At 47.0% G+C, this 12478-nt stretch overlaps 1 protein-coding gene across 14 annotated transcripts in view; it reads right to left on the bottom strand.

Moving 5' to 3' along the window:
* Window positions 1-12478, bottom strand: part of KIAA1217 (KIAA1217 ortholog) — a 798974-nt gene that overhangs the window by 479656 nt on the left and 306840 nt on the right. Inside the window, exon 1 of one of the 14 annotated variants that reach the window (XM_068235625.1) lies at window positions 6028-6243. The exons of the other annotated variants lie outside the window; for them this stretch is intronic. Coding sequence (XP_068091726.1) covers window positions 6028-6094 — 67 coding nt within the window. The 5' untranslated portion in view covers window positions 6095-6243. Of the gene's footprint in view, window positions 1-6027; window positions 6244-12478 lie in introns of those variants that run through there. 14 annotated transcript variants of the gene reach the window in all.

Below are 12478 nucleotides of genomic sequence, written 5' to 3'. Positions count from 1 at the left end.
TGTGCAGTATGAATCCGCTTGTCTTTGGAAGTATTCAGGGACGCAAGCACTTCCAAAGGCTGCCCAAGGAGGGCCAAAGACGTATTTAACAAAGCTGGTCGAAGAAGTTCACCAGGGCCCGGTGGTGGAACAAAGGAACAGCGAAAGGGTCAGGAAGGCTCTAGGGCAAACTCGAATACAAAGTGGGCCAAAATTGTGCACTGGGACCTAGTCGAGGGCCAACCTTAATGTCTACTGGCTACCTTCCTCCTTATAAAGTTCTCAGGTGTCTAATGGCACCTTCTCCCCTATACAGTTCCCTGGTGTCTAATGGCACCTTCTCCCCTATACAGTTCCCTTGTGTCTAATGGCACCTTCTCCCCTATACAGTTCCCTTGTGTCTAGTGGTCCTCCCCTATACAGTTCCCTGGTGTCTAGAGGCCCCCACCCGCCCCTATACAGTTCACTGGTGTCTAGAGCTTTCTCCCTACCTCCCCCATATGGCTTCCCTGGTGTTCCAGGGCTTCACCTTCAATATAGCTTTCCTGGTGGTCTAAAAGTGGGCCAGACATAAATGCAAAGTGGGGAAACCACTTGAAGGTCAAATTTAATGGATCTGAGGGCCAGATTTTGCCCTCGGGCCAGAGTTTGACATGTATGCTGTAGAGGGATCCACAGCCTTCCTTCTTCATAGGTGAGTATCTAACTCATTCCCTTCAGCTTACTTCAGTATTGCTTTTATTGGGCTTTGCTACTGAAGTATGGAAATAAATAACTTCTTCATAAATGGGAGCGTTCGTAAAAGGTACTCTATTTATGCTAACAGATCATGGTTATTAATAATAATAATAATAATAATAAATGGTCTGCAGCATTTCGCAGGTCAGATCATCCCGCTTCAGCGGAGCTCACAATCTCTATGTTGTTCTCTGTAGAGGGAATGAGTCACACACAGCCCAGCCAAGCTTCCTGATACAAACAAAGTCAGTCTTGTTAAAAAATAAACAGTTCCCTGTTCAGCGGATACAGAAGATTATGGTGTATCTTTTCTTTATATGAATTTCTATTCTATAATAATCATGGCATTGTTGGCGGTGCATTAGGACGCAGACAGCGCTCACGTTAATTGGTGCCCGTCCTCTGACCTGACGAGCCAATAACAGCCTGCCAGAGTTTATACTGTGATTTGCGCGGCCCCAAATCCTCACAGTCGTTTACCGCTAATCGCTGAGCAAAGAAAATTAAGACATTTTCTATAATGTTTACCCAGCTATTGATATTATTCTTAGGAGACTGAATACATAACAAATTCTGCATACTAAACGCCGCTGAGAATTAATCCTCATGTACTCACCATATGGATCTGCTTCCATGAAGGGATGTCTACATTAAAGAGCAACTCTGGAGGAAGATGTAATCCTAGCCCTGTGCAGAACTCAGACAGCTCTATTAAAGTAGAAGATGCTTGATAAAAGAGTACCTCCGGGAAAAAGGACAGAGCCTGTTATGACATGCTCTGTGTGCTCTGAGAGACCTATGGAAGCTGCCATATTTATTTCCTCTTAAAGTGGACCTGAACTCAGAAGTCCTCTCTGCTCTAAAACATACGCAACAGCATAATAACCTTTAAACAAAAAATGTCTGTTACAGCGGATACAAATCCTAAAATAAATCTCCACTGTTTCTACTTCCTGTTTCATGGAAGCAGACATATTAACACCCTGTGCTTTCAAATGGGTTTATTTGCCATCTCTGCCATAGGCAGTCATGTGAGACGGGGAGATCAGATTACAACTTGTGAATAGACACAGATGAGGGGGAATTAGACAGACTAAACTCTCTAAATACATACAGGATGCATTTCTCTATGTTTTCCTTCTGTCCTGTGCAAGAGTAAAGAAGAGCCTGTTGTTGGTGGGGTTAAAAAACGGACCATGTTTGAAGCCATTATTGTCTTTTAAAGAAGAAACCACCACCTGTTCCAGTCTGGGACACCTGAGTGGAGCCGGGTTCATTATCGCCACCTGCTTCCTGTGGTCGGTTGCCCCCAGCAACCCACCTTTGTGAGTAGCCCTTTTATCTTTATACTGTTTTCAGTGTTACTGACATACCACACCATTTGGGATCCCGATTTTCATTTTGCCTCTTCTTTCCAGGGTGTCCCAACACCCCATCCACTGCGTCCTGTGCACGAGTTCAGGTCCACTTTAAACAATACCAGTTGTCTGGCAGTCCTGTTAATCTTTCTGGTCAGTAGGGCCCAAATCACACACCCGAAGTAAGCATAAAGCTAATCTTGTCAGATTTGTCATAGACATCTGATATGCATAAAGGTCTGGTGCGATTCTTGGTGGTCGTAAGTTGTCTCCAAGTATCTGATGATGAGAGAAACCTGAAGCCCCATGGTGCAGTATTGTCTGTATAAGTTTCCCAGGTCGGCTGCGCAGGTGCAGGTCGGTCGCACTCCTTAGGTTACTGGAAACACGAGGGTTGCAATATATGAACCCCCAGTGGGTTACGGTTAATCTGACAACAGACGCGGTTGGACCACCAGACCGACCAGGTGGATGCCGCACCAGTTCACTCCCCGCAGCCCACCTGAGCCTGTGGGAGTCTTCTGGCAGGCAGTGCTACGGGATGATGGCGTCTGAAGCCCTGCACTGGAGACCGTGTCTCCAGCACAGGGCTTTGGGTGCCATATTCCTGTAGCCCTGCTCTCTGCCTGTCAGCGCGGGAGTGAAGATGATCAGGGAGCTGCGAGCCGGGAGAGGAGTCTTCTGCAGGTAAGTAAATACTGTTTTTTTTACAGATGCACATTGTCTTCTGGTGAAACGCTGCCCACATTAAAATAATTTTCTGGTGAAAGATTGCCGCATTACGATTATTTTTTGGTGAAACATTGCCGCATTACGATTATTTTCTGGCGTAAATTAAATCTTTCAGTCGGGACTGGGACACGATCCCTCAGGTGACATTGGAGGGCGGAGACTGTACAGTCTTGTTGCTAGCCCGAAGGCAAATGATGCGTTCTGTTGTTATGCAGGGGAAAGGAGGCCGGACAAGCGGTGTGAGTGGCGTCATGCAGGGAGAACAATGCTTTTGGTCAGGTGAGTTGATCCACTGAGCTGATCGCTGGCCAAGGCATTGGGGGAGGGAATCTGAGCCACAATGTGTACAAACTCTAGATTCTCAGCAGAGGTGGTCCTTATTGGCGTGTGTACACAGATTTAAAGGACAACTGTAGTGAGAGGTATATGGGGGCTGCCGTGTTTATTCTTCATAAATGGGAGCGTACGTAAAAGGTACATGCAACGGTACTTATGCAAACAGATCATGGCTAAACCAAAGACCCTGAACAAACATGCAGCAGATAAATATGGCAGCCTCCATATACATCTCACTACAGTTGTCCTTTAACATATGAATGACAACTACATAAGAAAGGAAAAGTAATATTTCCGCCTATTGTTTCACTCCAAACTAATCGCATCTCTGTGTACTTTATCAATCTCTTCACATGATAAAAAAAAAAACAGCTTGAATGGGTAATCAGCTTGTATTTTATGGATAACCATTAAACTGGCTACCCATAAAATGGTGAATCCTATTCAAAATTGGCATGCTAACATTCAAACCCGTACATGACCCAGGCCCCGGATACCTGAAGGATTTAGTTGCAACTGCATCACACCTCCCACCACCTCATATCAAAAGGATCCAATAACTTTACCACACCCAGAGTTCAACTAACAATCTTTGGAGGCAGAGCTTTCTGTCATGCTGCCCCTAACCCATGGAATGCCTTGCCAAACATATTCAAGACCGCTCCAACCCTAGACAAGTTTAATGGAGTTCTGTGGGATGTAAAAAAAAATAAAAATAAACAGACACTTACCTGGGGTTCTATTGGCCCCCTCAGTGTTCTCCCCAGAATTTTTTTCCAGCCGGGTGGCATGGAAAAGTAGCCAGGTGGCATGGAAAAGTAGCCGGGTGGGGCAAGATGAGAGAATGCAGGGCTGCTGCTTCTCTGCACAACTTTGCTTACAGCAGAGGAGGTGGTGAGCAGATGACAGCCGGGTGCTCACCAAAACTAGCCGGGTGGAGCACCCGGCTAAAAGGCCTGGTGCACACCAGAGGAGTTTTTCTGAGCGTTTTGAGTTTTTAAATCTGCTGCTGCTGTTATTTTATGTGTCTGTGCACACTGGAGCAATGAGGTTTTGTAAAAAACCCCATAGCATTACATTGGGAAGAGCTTTTGAAACCTCTAGCGAAATGCTAGAGGTTTCAAAAGCTCTTCCCAATGTAATGCTATGGGGATTTTTTTACAAAACCTCATTGCTCCAGTGTGCACAGACACATAGGATAACATTAGCAGCAGATTTAAAAACTCAAAACGCTCAGAAAAACTCCTCTGGTGTGCACCAGGCCAAAGAGCCTGGGGAGAACACTGCCCCTGTAGCCGTCATGTTCTGCGTCATCCTCCTATGATCATACGTTCCCCACCGCCGGTCCCGGTCTAATTATTCAACTAACGCGATTGCAGCTGTGTAGCCATGGCCATGTGCATACTTGCTCCCACTCGCGTCTCTGGGAGCTCCGGGGACGCGAGCGGGAGCGCGCACTATTCATCTTGTTAGACGAATAATTGACCGGTGCCGGCGGCAAGGAATGGATGATCATAGGATGAGAAAAAGAGAGAGCACCAAGAGCCCAATATAGTGTAGTATGTACTGGTAATGTATAATTGGAAGAGTAATAATATTAATTTAATACTCACAAACCAGGGTTACCAAGTAGGCAACCACTGTCAAAGAAAGTGGGGAGATTGTCCTGACCCCACTCAGGATTAAAAAGTCACTCTCTGTAGTAGAAGAAGGAAAGTGACAACCCTCCACCAATGGTGGACTTAATGTAGATAATAGGATAACAGAGGCGCCAACAGGATAAAAACACTAAAAGAACTTAAAAACCCATCTTGGTAATAAGGAGGCAGTGGTGGACTCACCTCCTCCAAGCAGAACACACGACTGTGGATTTTCAGTCAAAACAATTTTATTGGATACGCCAAATAAAGTGCAACGCGTTTTGCGGGGTAAAAACCCGCTTCATCAGGCAAAAACAGATAGGAGTAAACAGCATCTGCCAGTATCATCAACACTGAGCGCCTCTGGGATGATCATAGGAGGACGGCGCAGGACATAACAGCTACAGGAGACCTCAGGTAAGTGTCAAGTTTTGTTTTGTTTTTTTTACATCCCACAGAACCCCTTTAAATCAAAACTGAAAACCACCCGTGTAGTCTGGCATTTATGATCACATAACTTTTCCCCTGTGCACACCACTATGTAGTGATCTGAGACAAGCTTATGAGCTTTGGGTCCTACGGGAGAAAAGCACTTTAAAAAACGTTTTGTTGTTGTTCTTAAAGAGGAACTGTAACAACAAAACGGCCCCTGGGGGGTACTCACCTCGGGTGGGGGAAGCCTCCGGATCCTAATGAGGCTTCCCACGCCATCCTCCGTCCCTCAGGGGTCTCGCTGTAGCCCTCCGTACAGCGGTGACGCAATATTTACCTTCCTGGCTCCTGCGCAGGCGCTCTGATGGCTGTCGGCGCCGAAGTAGGCGGAAATACCCGATCGCCGTCGGGTCTGCTCTACTGCGCAGGCGCAAGTTTCCGGCGCCTGCGCAGTAGAGCGGACCCGACGGAGATCGGGTATTTCCGTCTATTTCCGTGCCGAAAGTCGCCACAGCGCCCCCGCTGGAGCCAGCAAAGGTAAATATTGAACTGACAGTCGGCACAGTCGCCGGCTGTTCGGAGGGCTGCGGCGAGACCCCCGTGGGACAGAGGACGGCGTGGGAAGCCTCATTAGGATCCCGAGGCTTCCCCCACCCGAGGTGAGTACCCCCCAGGGGATGTTTTTCATGTTACAGAGTCTCTTTAAGGCATAATAGGGTACCCCTTCAATGACGAAGCACAGACCTAAGTAGCGGGAGGAGTGGAATGACACCGTAAAGCAGAACGCACACAAGCAAAATCCTATCACTCACCATTGAGCTGGCTGCGGCTCAGAAGAGCAGGAAAGTGCTCAGACCCCTGGCTTGTGTTCCCCAGCATTGTCCCCCGGCAGCAGCTGAAGGTCCTCAACAAAACTTTACAAAACAGGAAGAGATTACAGAAGAAAGCAGCAGCATTCCAGCCACCTCTGCTCACACTGCCTTGAAGGGCTCTGGCAGGGCTGGGGAGCTGGGCTGAGAGCTGCCTTGGCTGCTGCCTCTGCTGGTTCTGTTCCAGAAGAGATCTCTCAGCGAGGGCCCCAACAGGTGATGGGCTTCTATGCTGGTACAAACTGAGACTGCATGCCTTCCACTGCTGCCCGCTCCACTTATAGCTACAATTACAGCCGCATTATGAATGGGAGCACAGAACTCTGCTGAATCCAATGCAAAAGCCCTGGTAACCCTTTAGCTGCCAGGCTCTACCGGGAAAACCCTGCAGAGTAACTGCTCCAAAAAGAGAATATAGAGGTTCACTTACTAAAATACTCTGCTTTTAGGTATTTAAGAATTAGAACTATTCTAAATATTATATCAGAACATACAGTAGTTGCTGAAAAGCTAGTACATTTGCAGTTGTGCAGTTATTTGCAGCTCCTTCAGTGAAGATTTACACCTGAAATTAGAGGGATATGGAGGTTGCCATATGCATTTCCCTTTAAACCATACCAGTTACCTGGCAGTCCTGCTGATCTGTTTGGCTGCAGTAGTGTCTGCACCACACACCCGAAAACCATGCAGCTAATTTAGTCAGACTTCAGTCAGAAACACCTTATCTGCATGCTTGTTCAGGGTCTTTGGCTAGAAGGGCTCGTTTCCACTATCGCGAATCCGCATGCGTCCAACGCATGCGGATTCGCACATGTAATGCAAGTGGATGGGCCTGTTTCCACTGTAGCGTTGTTGAGGTGCGTTTTTTTCAGCGGTGAAAAAATGCACAAAAGACCCACAGAATTCACCTGCGAGTGGAATGCAGGCGAATTGCCGCTAATGTATTTAATAGGAAATTTGCATGCTGTTTTGGTATGCGAATTTTCATGCGAATTCACATGAAATCATTGGAAAAGCACACCGGCATTGCCACGGTTAAATTCGCATACATCGTCATCCATGCGAATCTTCATGCGAATTGCGTGTGCATGCGAAATTCACCTCCGCATGCGAATTTTGCCGCAGCGATTTTGCAACGCAATAGTGGAAAGGGGCCCTTAGAGGATCAGCAGAATATGCAGGCAACTGGTATTATTTAAAATTAAATAAATATGTCAGCCTAGATATTCTTCTCAGTTCAGGTATGCTTTAAATTCAATCCCGACTACTCTGAATTTATTATAGGATAACTGTATTTACAAAGTGCAGCAATATTTATTACCTTTTAAGCACTACCAGCTGCCTGGCTATCTTGCTGATCCTCTACAGTGTTCTCTCCAGGCTCTTTTAGCCGGGTGCTGCACCCGGCTAGATTTGGTGACCACCCGGCTGTCATCAGCTCACCACCTCACCTCTTCCCATGCTGTAAGCACAGTTGCACTGCATTTTCAACTCGCCCCACCCGGCTACTTTTTCATGCCACCCGGCTACTATTTCATGCCACCCGGCTACTATTTCATGCCACCCGGCTGGAAAAAAATTATGGGAAGAACACTGCTCTACCTCTAATACTTTTACCCATAGCCCCTGAACAAGCATGCAGCAGATCAGGTGTTTCTGACATAATTGTCACATCTGACAAGACTAGCTGCATGCTTGTTTCTGTTGTACTTCAGACACTACTGCAGCCAAATAGACCAGCAGGGCTGCCAGACATTAATTAAAAGGAAACAACTATGGCAGCCTCCATATTCTTCTCACTTCAGTTGTCTTTTAATGAAGATGTAGCCCTTTTAATGTAGCCCTTCTTTATGAGTGGTCTTTTTTTTTGCAACCCTCCCATACTTTGTGGAAAACTTGTGATATTGTTGTCACATTCACACACATAAACACTCTCTGCCATAAATTTCTATAGCTAGTTCAGGGTTTCCATAGGCCTCTTGGTAGTATCTCTGACCACTATCCTAGTATTAAAAACTCTCTATGTATTATTAATAGAACTAACTGTACTTGATTAACAGAGCCTTTGTTTTTGCATCCGTCTCCTGATTTCTGCCTGTCAATAGTTTTATCCCTAAGGGCCCGTTTCCACTAGAGCGAATCCGCATGCGTTGTCCGCATGCGGATTCGCATAACCAATACAAGTGAATGGCCCTGTTTCCACTTGTCAGTTTTCTTCTGCGTTTTTCTGTGCAGGATTTTTCTGCACGGTAGGGCCTGCAGAATTCGCCTGCGTGTGGAATGCAGGCGAATCGCAGGCAATGTATTTAATAGGGAAATCGCATGCGTTCTTTGCATGCGTTTTTTCCCACGATTTCGCGTGCGATTTCGCATTGGAAGTAATGTTAATTGACACAGGCAGTGACATGGTTAAAATCGCATATACCCTGCCTATGCGAAATCGCGGCAAAAAACGCATGCGGAATCGCATCCGCATGCGATTTCGTCAGCGGTGCTATGCAGCGATTCCGCACCGCACTAGTGGAAACGAGCCCTTAGGCTGGTTTCACAGTGGGACGTTACAGGCGTTAGTGCAGCATGTAACGCACCCCACCGCACAGCAATGAAAAATCAATGGGCTGTTCACAGTGCCCACGTTGCGTTACTTAGTAACGCTCCGCCATAAGACAACGTACTGCATGCAGTACTTTATAAGCGTCAGAGCCGCGTTAGACTGTTTGCACATGCTCAGTAACGTTGGGGAGGAGCGGAGAGCAGCCAGGCACATGGCTAATTAATATTCACTGCACTCAGTGACGTGCAGTGTTTACTTCCTGGAGCTGCCGCTCTGTGCGGGGATTGGCCGGGCGGGACCACGTGATGCCCCATGCGTCCAAGAGTACGCATCCCGGCATCACGGACGCCAGAGTGAGCTGCACAACGCGGCTCACTCTGACGTCCAAATCAGAGAGCACCAGGCGTTGCGTTAGGGGCACGTTATGCGACCATAACGTCCCCTAAAACGCACCGTCCTGGTGTGAAACCAGCCTAAAGGTGGTCATACACTACACGTTTTTACCAGTCGATAACCATCAGATTTGATCACTGAGATTGAATGTGCTAGAAATCAATACCATAAGGCCCCGTTCACACTTGCGTTTTTTTAAAAAACCGGAACGGATGTCCGGACCGCACCGGATCCGGACCGGACCTGATCCGTACGGTTCCTATCCGGATCCGTTCCGGATCCGGTCCGTTTGCATCCGGTTTCCGTGCGGTATGAACACGGTTGCGGTCCGGATCCGTTTGAGATAACAAGCTGTATAATAATACCTGGGGTCTGGGAGGTCGGCAGAAGGTCTGGGGTCGTTGTAGGGCCTCACCTCCTCGTTATCAGACGTATCGGACATGTTGCTGCCGGGGAGCTCCAGCGTGAGGTCGCTGCTGCTCCACTCTGTGGGCGCTGGGCCCATGTGTCCCCGTCCAGGATGGCCGCTGTAGCATGGAGGAAGCATGGGAGGTGGGGTGGAGCGTCCGGTTTTTACGGCCAGTGTGTTGTGCGCTCTCCGGTTCTCATTGGTTTGTATTGGCCGGATGCAACAGTCCGGCTCCGCTCCGGATACGTCTGCCGGAGGAGCCGGACCAAAAAATAGCGCATGTTGGATCTTACGCCGGAGTCCGAATCCGGTCCGGCTCCGGTCCGGACGGAACGGACGCATAGACTTTCATTGCTGTGCTGTGCGTCCGTTCCGCATGCGGTCCGGCTCTGGCACGGCGATTCCGGACGGCGACCGCCAATGTGAACCGGGCCTAAATGAGGCCCAATATATCGGTTTCCATCAGAAATCAATCAAGTCGGTCAATCACTAAAATTTTGCCTTCCTATTTAAAGAACAAGTGCTAACCTAGAAATATGAGTAGTATATAGTGTATAAGTAGATAAATACTAGTTCTACTTACAAAACAGATGCATTGCACTGTCCACTTTATGATTCCTGTGAATTTTATAAAGGAAAAGCAGAGAATCCTATTCTAGACAGTTTTCGAACTTGGTTACCTTTGACCTCCTGACATAATTTCCTCCTTCACTCTTTCTTTCTCCTCTTGCTAATTGTGCATTTACTAAAGAGAGTTGTCAGACACTTCCACTGAGGTCTATACTAGGAAGTATTATGTCATTAGAAGGAGGGGGAAATAAATGGAAGAGGAGGAATTTATTATAGATACAAAGACCCCCCCAGCATGCAACTGTTTGGCAATGGCAATTAAAGGGCCAGTGCTCCTAAGGTATGTGATAATTCCAAACCATAACAGCTGAAAAAATTTGAATGCAGGATTAGCATCTTTATCACTTAATACACTTAGACCAGTTGCTGTTGAAATTGTACTTTTATGGTGACAATCCCGCTTTAAAAGGAAATAAAGATGGCAGCCTTCATATTCATCTTAGAACAGCTTTATGATCAGCACACAAAATGGTTGCCTCCGCTTGACAGGTCGACTTTGCCAATATCGTACATTCAGGTAATCTGAAAATACCTGAGATTATTAACACGGCTCTATTCAGAGAAACCGCAGCAGTAATTCCAGGTAGTAATCCTTCCACTTGGGTATCAGGAGCTGGCCGGGCTCCCAGAAAGTGGAGACTTTGGACACAAAGGCTTTATAGAGAAGAGGTCAGGTCAGGGACAAGAAGATTACACCTCTGCTACCTGAACTCCTTCCAGAGAGACTGACACGCTTTCCAGAGGGCTCCATGAAAATCATGTGAAGTATTTACATTTGGTATCACATTCCTTCGCTTGGAGTGGAGGAATTTGGACTTTTGTTGCAGAAAGGTAACCGGCGGCCATGCGCCTCCCAGCTGCCAACAATGAACACTTGGGACATTTACAAAGGACTTCTAGGTACTGGAAAAATGATATGACGCTAAACCCGAGCTAACTAATGTTTAGTACTTTAAAATGAAAAATATAGGCTCACCAATACCTTAAGGGCCTTAAGGGCCCGTTTCCACTAGAGCGAATCTGCATGCGTTTTCTGCATGCAGATTCGGATAACCTATACAAGTGGATAGGACTGTTTCCATTCGTCAGGATTTCTTAGCGTTTTTCTGTGCAGAAAAAATCTGCACGGCAGAGCCATCACAATTCGCAAAGCGGTGTGCGAATCACATACAATGTAATAGGAAAAACGCATGCGTTTTTGCCATGCGTTTTTCTATGCGTTTTCAGATGTGTTTTTGTGTAAAAACAGCATTGACATGGTTAAAAATGCTTGGCCACAAACCGCATGCGAGATCGCATAGAAAAGCGCACGGAAAAACGCATCCTCATGCGAAATCGCACATGCGTTTTCCGCACTGGAATCGCAACACACAAGTGGAAATGGGCCCTATAGGGACACTTCAGCCAGGAATAAAAAATCAGTTTTACTTGTCTGGGGCTTCTACCAGCCCCCTGCAGCCGTCCCGTGCCCTCGCAGTCACTCACAGAGCCTCCGGGTCCCCCGCTGCCAGCTAGTTTCATTTCCGCTGACAGGCCCAGACCGGGAGTCTGCAGGCTTTCTGCGCCTGCTTAAGCCTGGCCACGCGTATCCTTCATGTTCCTGTCCTCAATAGCATCTTGTACAGGCGCAGAACACTACTGGGACGGGAACGCAAAAAAAATTATGCGTGGCCAGGCCTGTTGGGTCTGTCAGCAAAAACAAAACTAGCTGGCGGCGGGGGATTTGGAGACTGAGTTACTGCGAGGGCACGGGACGGCTGGAGGGGGCTGGTAGATGCCCCAGAGAGGAAAACCGATTTTTTTTTTATTCCCGACTTAAGGGTCCCTTTACATCTGGAAAAGACAGTCATGTGATTCCTTCAGGAGCCAGGTCTCAGGAGATATTTTAGAGGTCCAGGACACACCCCCTTGTGTCAACTGTGCAAAGGGGCCTGAACTCTGTTTGCAATACCTTTGCTTGGAAAACAGCCTCAAAAGGCACAGAGTTTAATCAACGGCATAAGGATAAAAACATATTAAAAGGTTCCAGGTGGATTTATTGTATTTGTTGCATGTATGGACTGCATGCTGCAGATTTGCGCACCACGCATTTCCTATTTGCGAATTGGTATTACTGAACATCAGTGGTCCCGTCGCAAATACGAATTTTCATGTCTGTTTCCTGGGTAGTCACAGTGATGTTTTGTTGCTATGGAGATTAAAAATGGGATGCAAAAATTTGCATTAAAAAACACACAAAAGCGCATATAGTGGAACAGCAGGTACTAACAGGCACCACGAGTCTGGCTGTTTCATTCTAAGACACTGTTTGAAATTGACCTGAGGAAGCAGGTAAGAGATATATTATTTATTTTTTTTATTAAGGCAACCACCTGAAGAAGAAGAATCCCTGACAGATCTTTGTGGAG

The sequence above is a fragment of the Hyperolius riggenbachi genome, chromosome 5 (assembly GCF_040937935.1).
Source record: "Hyperolius riggenbachi isolate aHypRig1 chromosome 5, aHypRig1.pri, whole genome shotgun sequence".
Classification (NCBI taxonomy): domain Eukaryota; kingdom Metazoa; phylum Chordata; class Amphibia; order Anura; family Hyperoliidae; genus Hyperolius; species Hyperolius riggenbachi.
The sequence above is the reverse complement of the archived record's forward strand: the minus strand, read 5'-3'. Positions and strand labels throughout refer to the sequence as shown.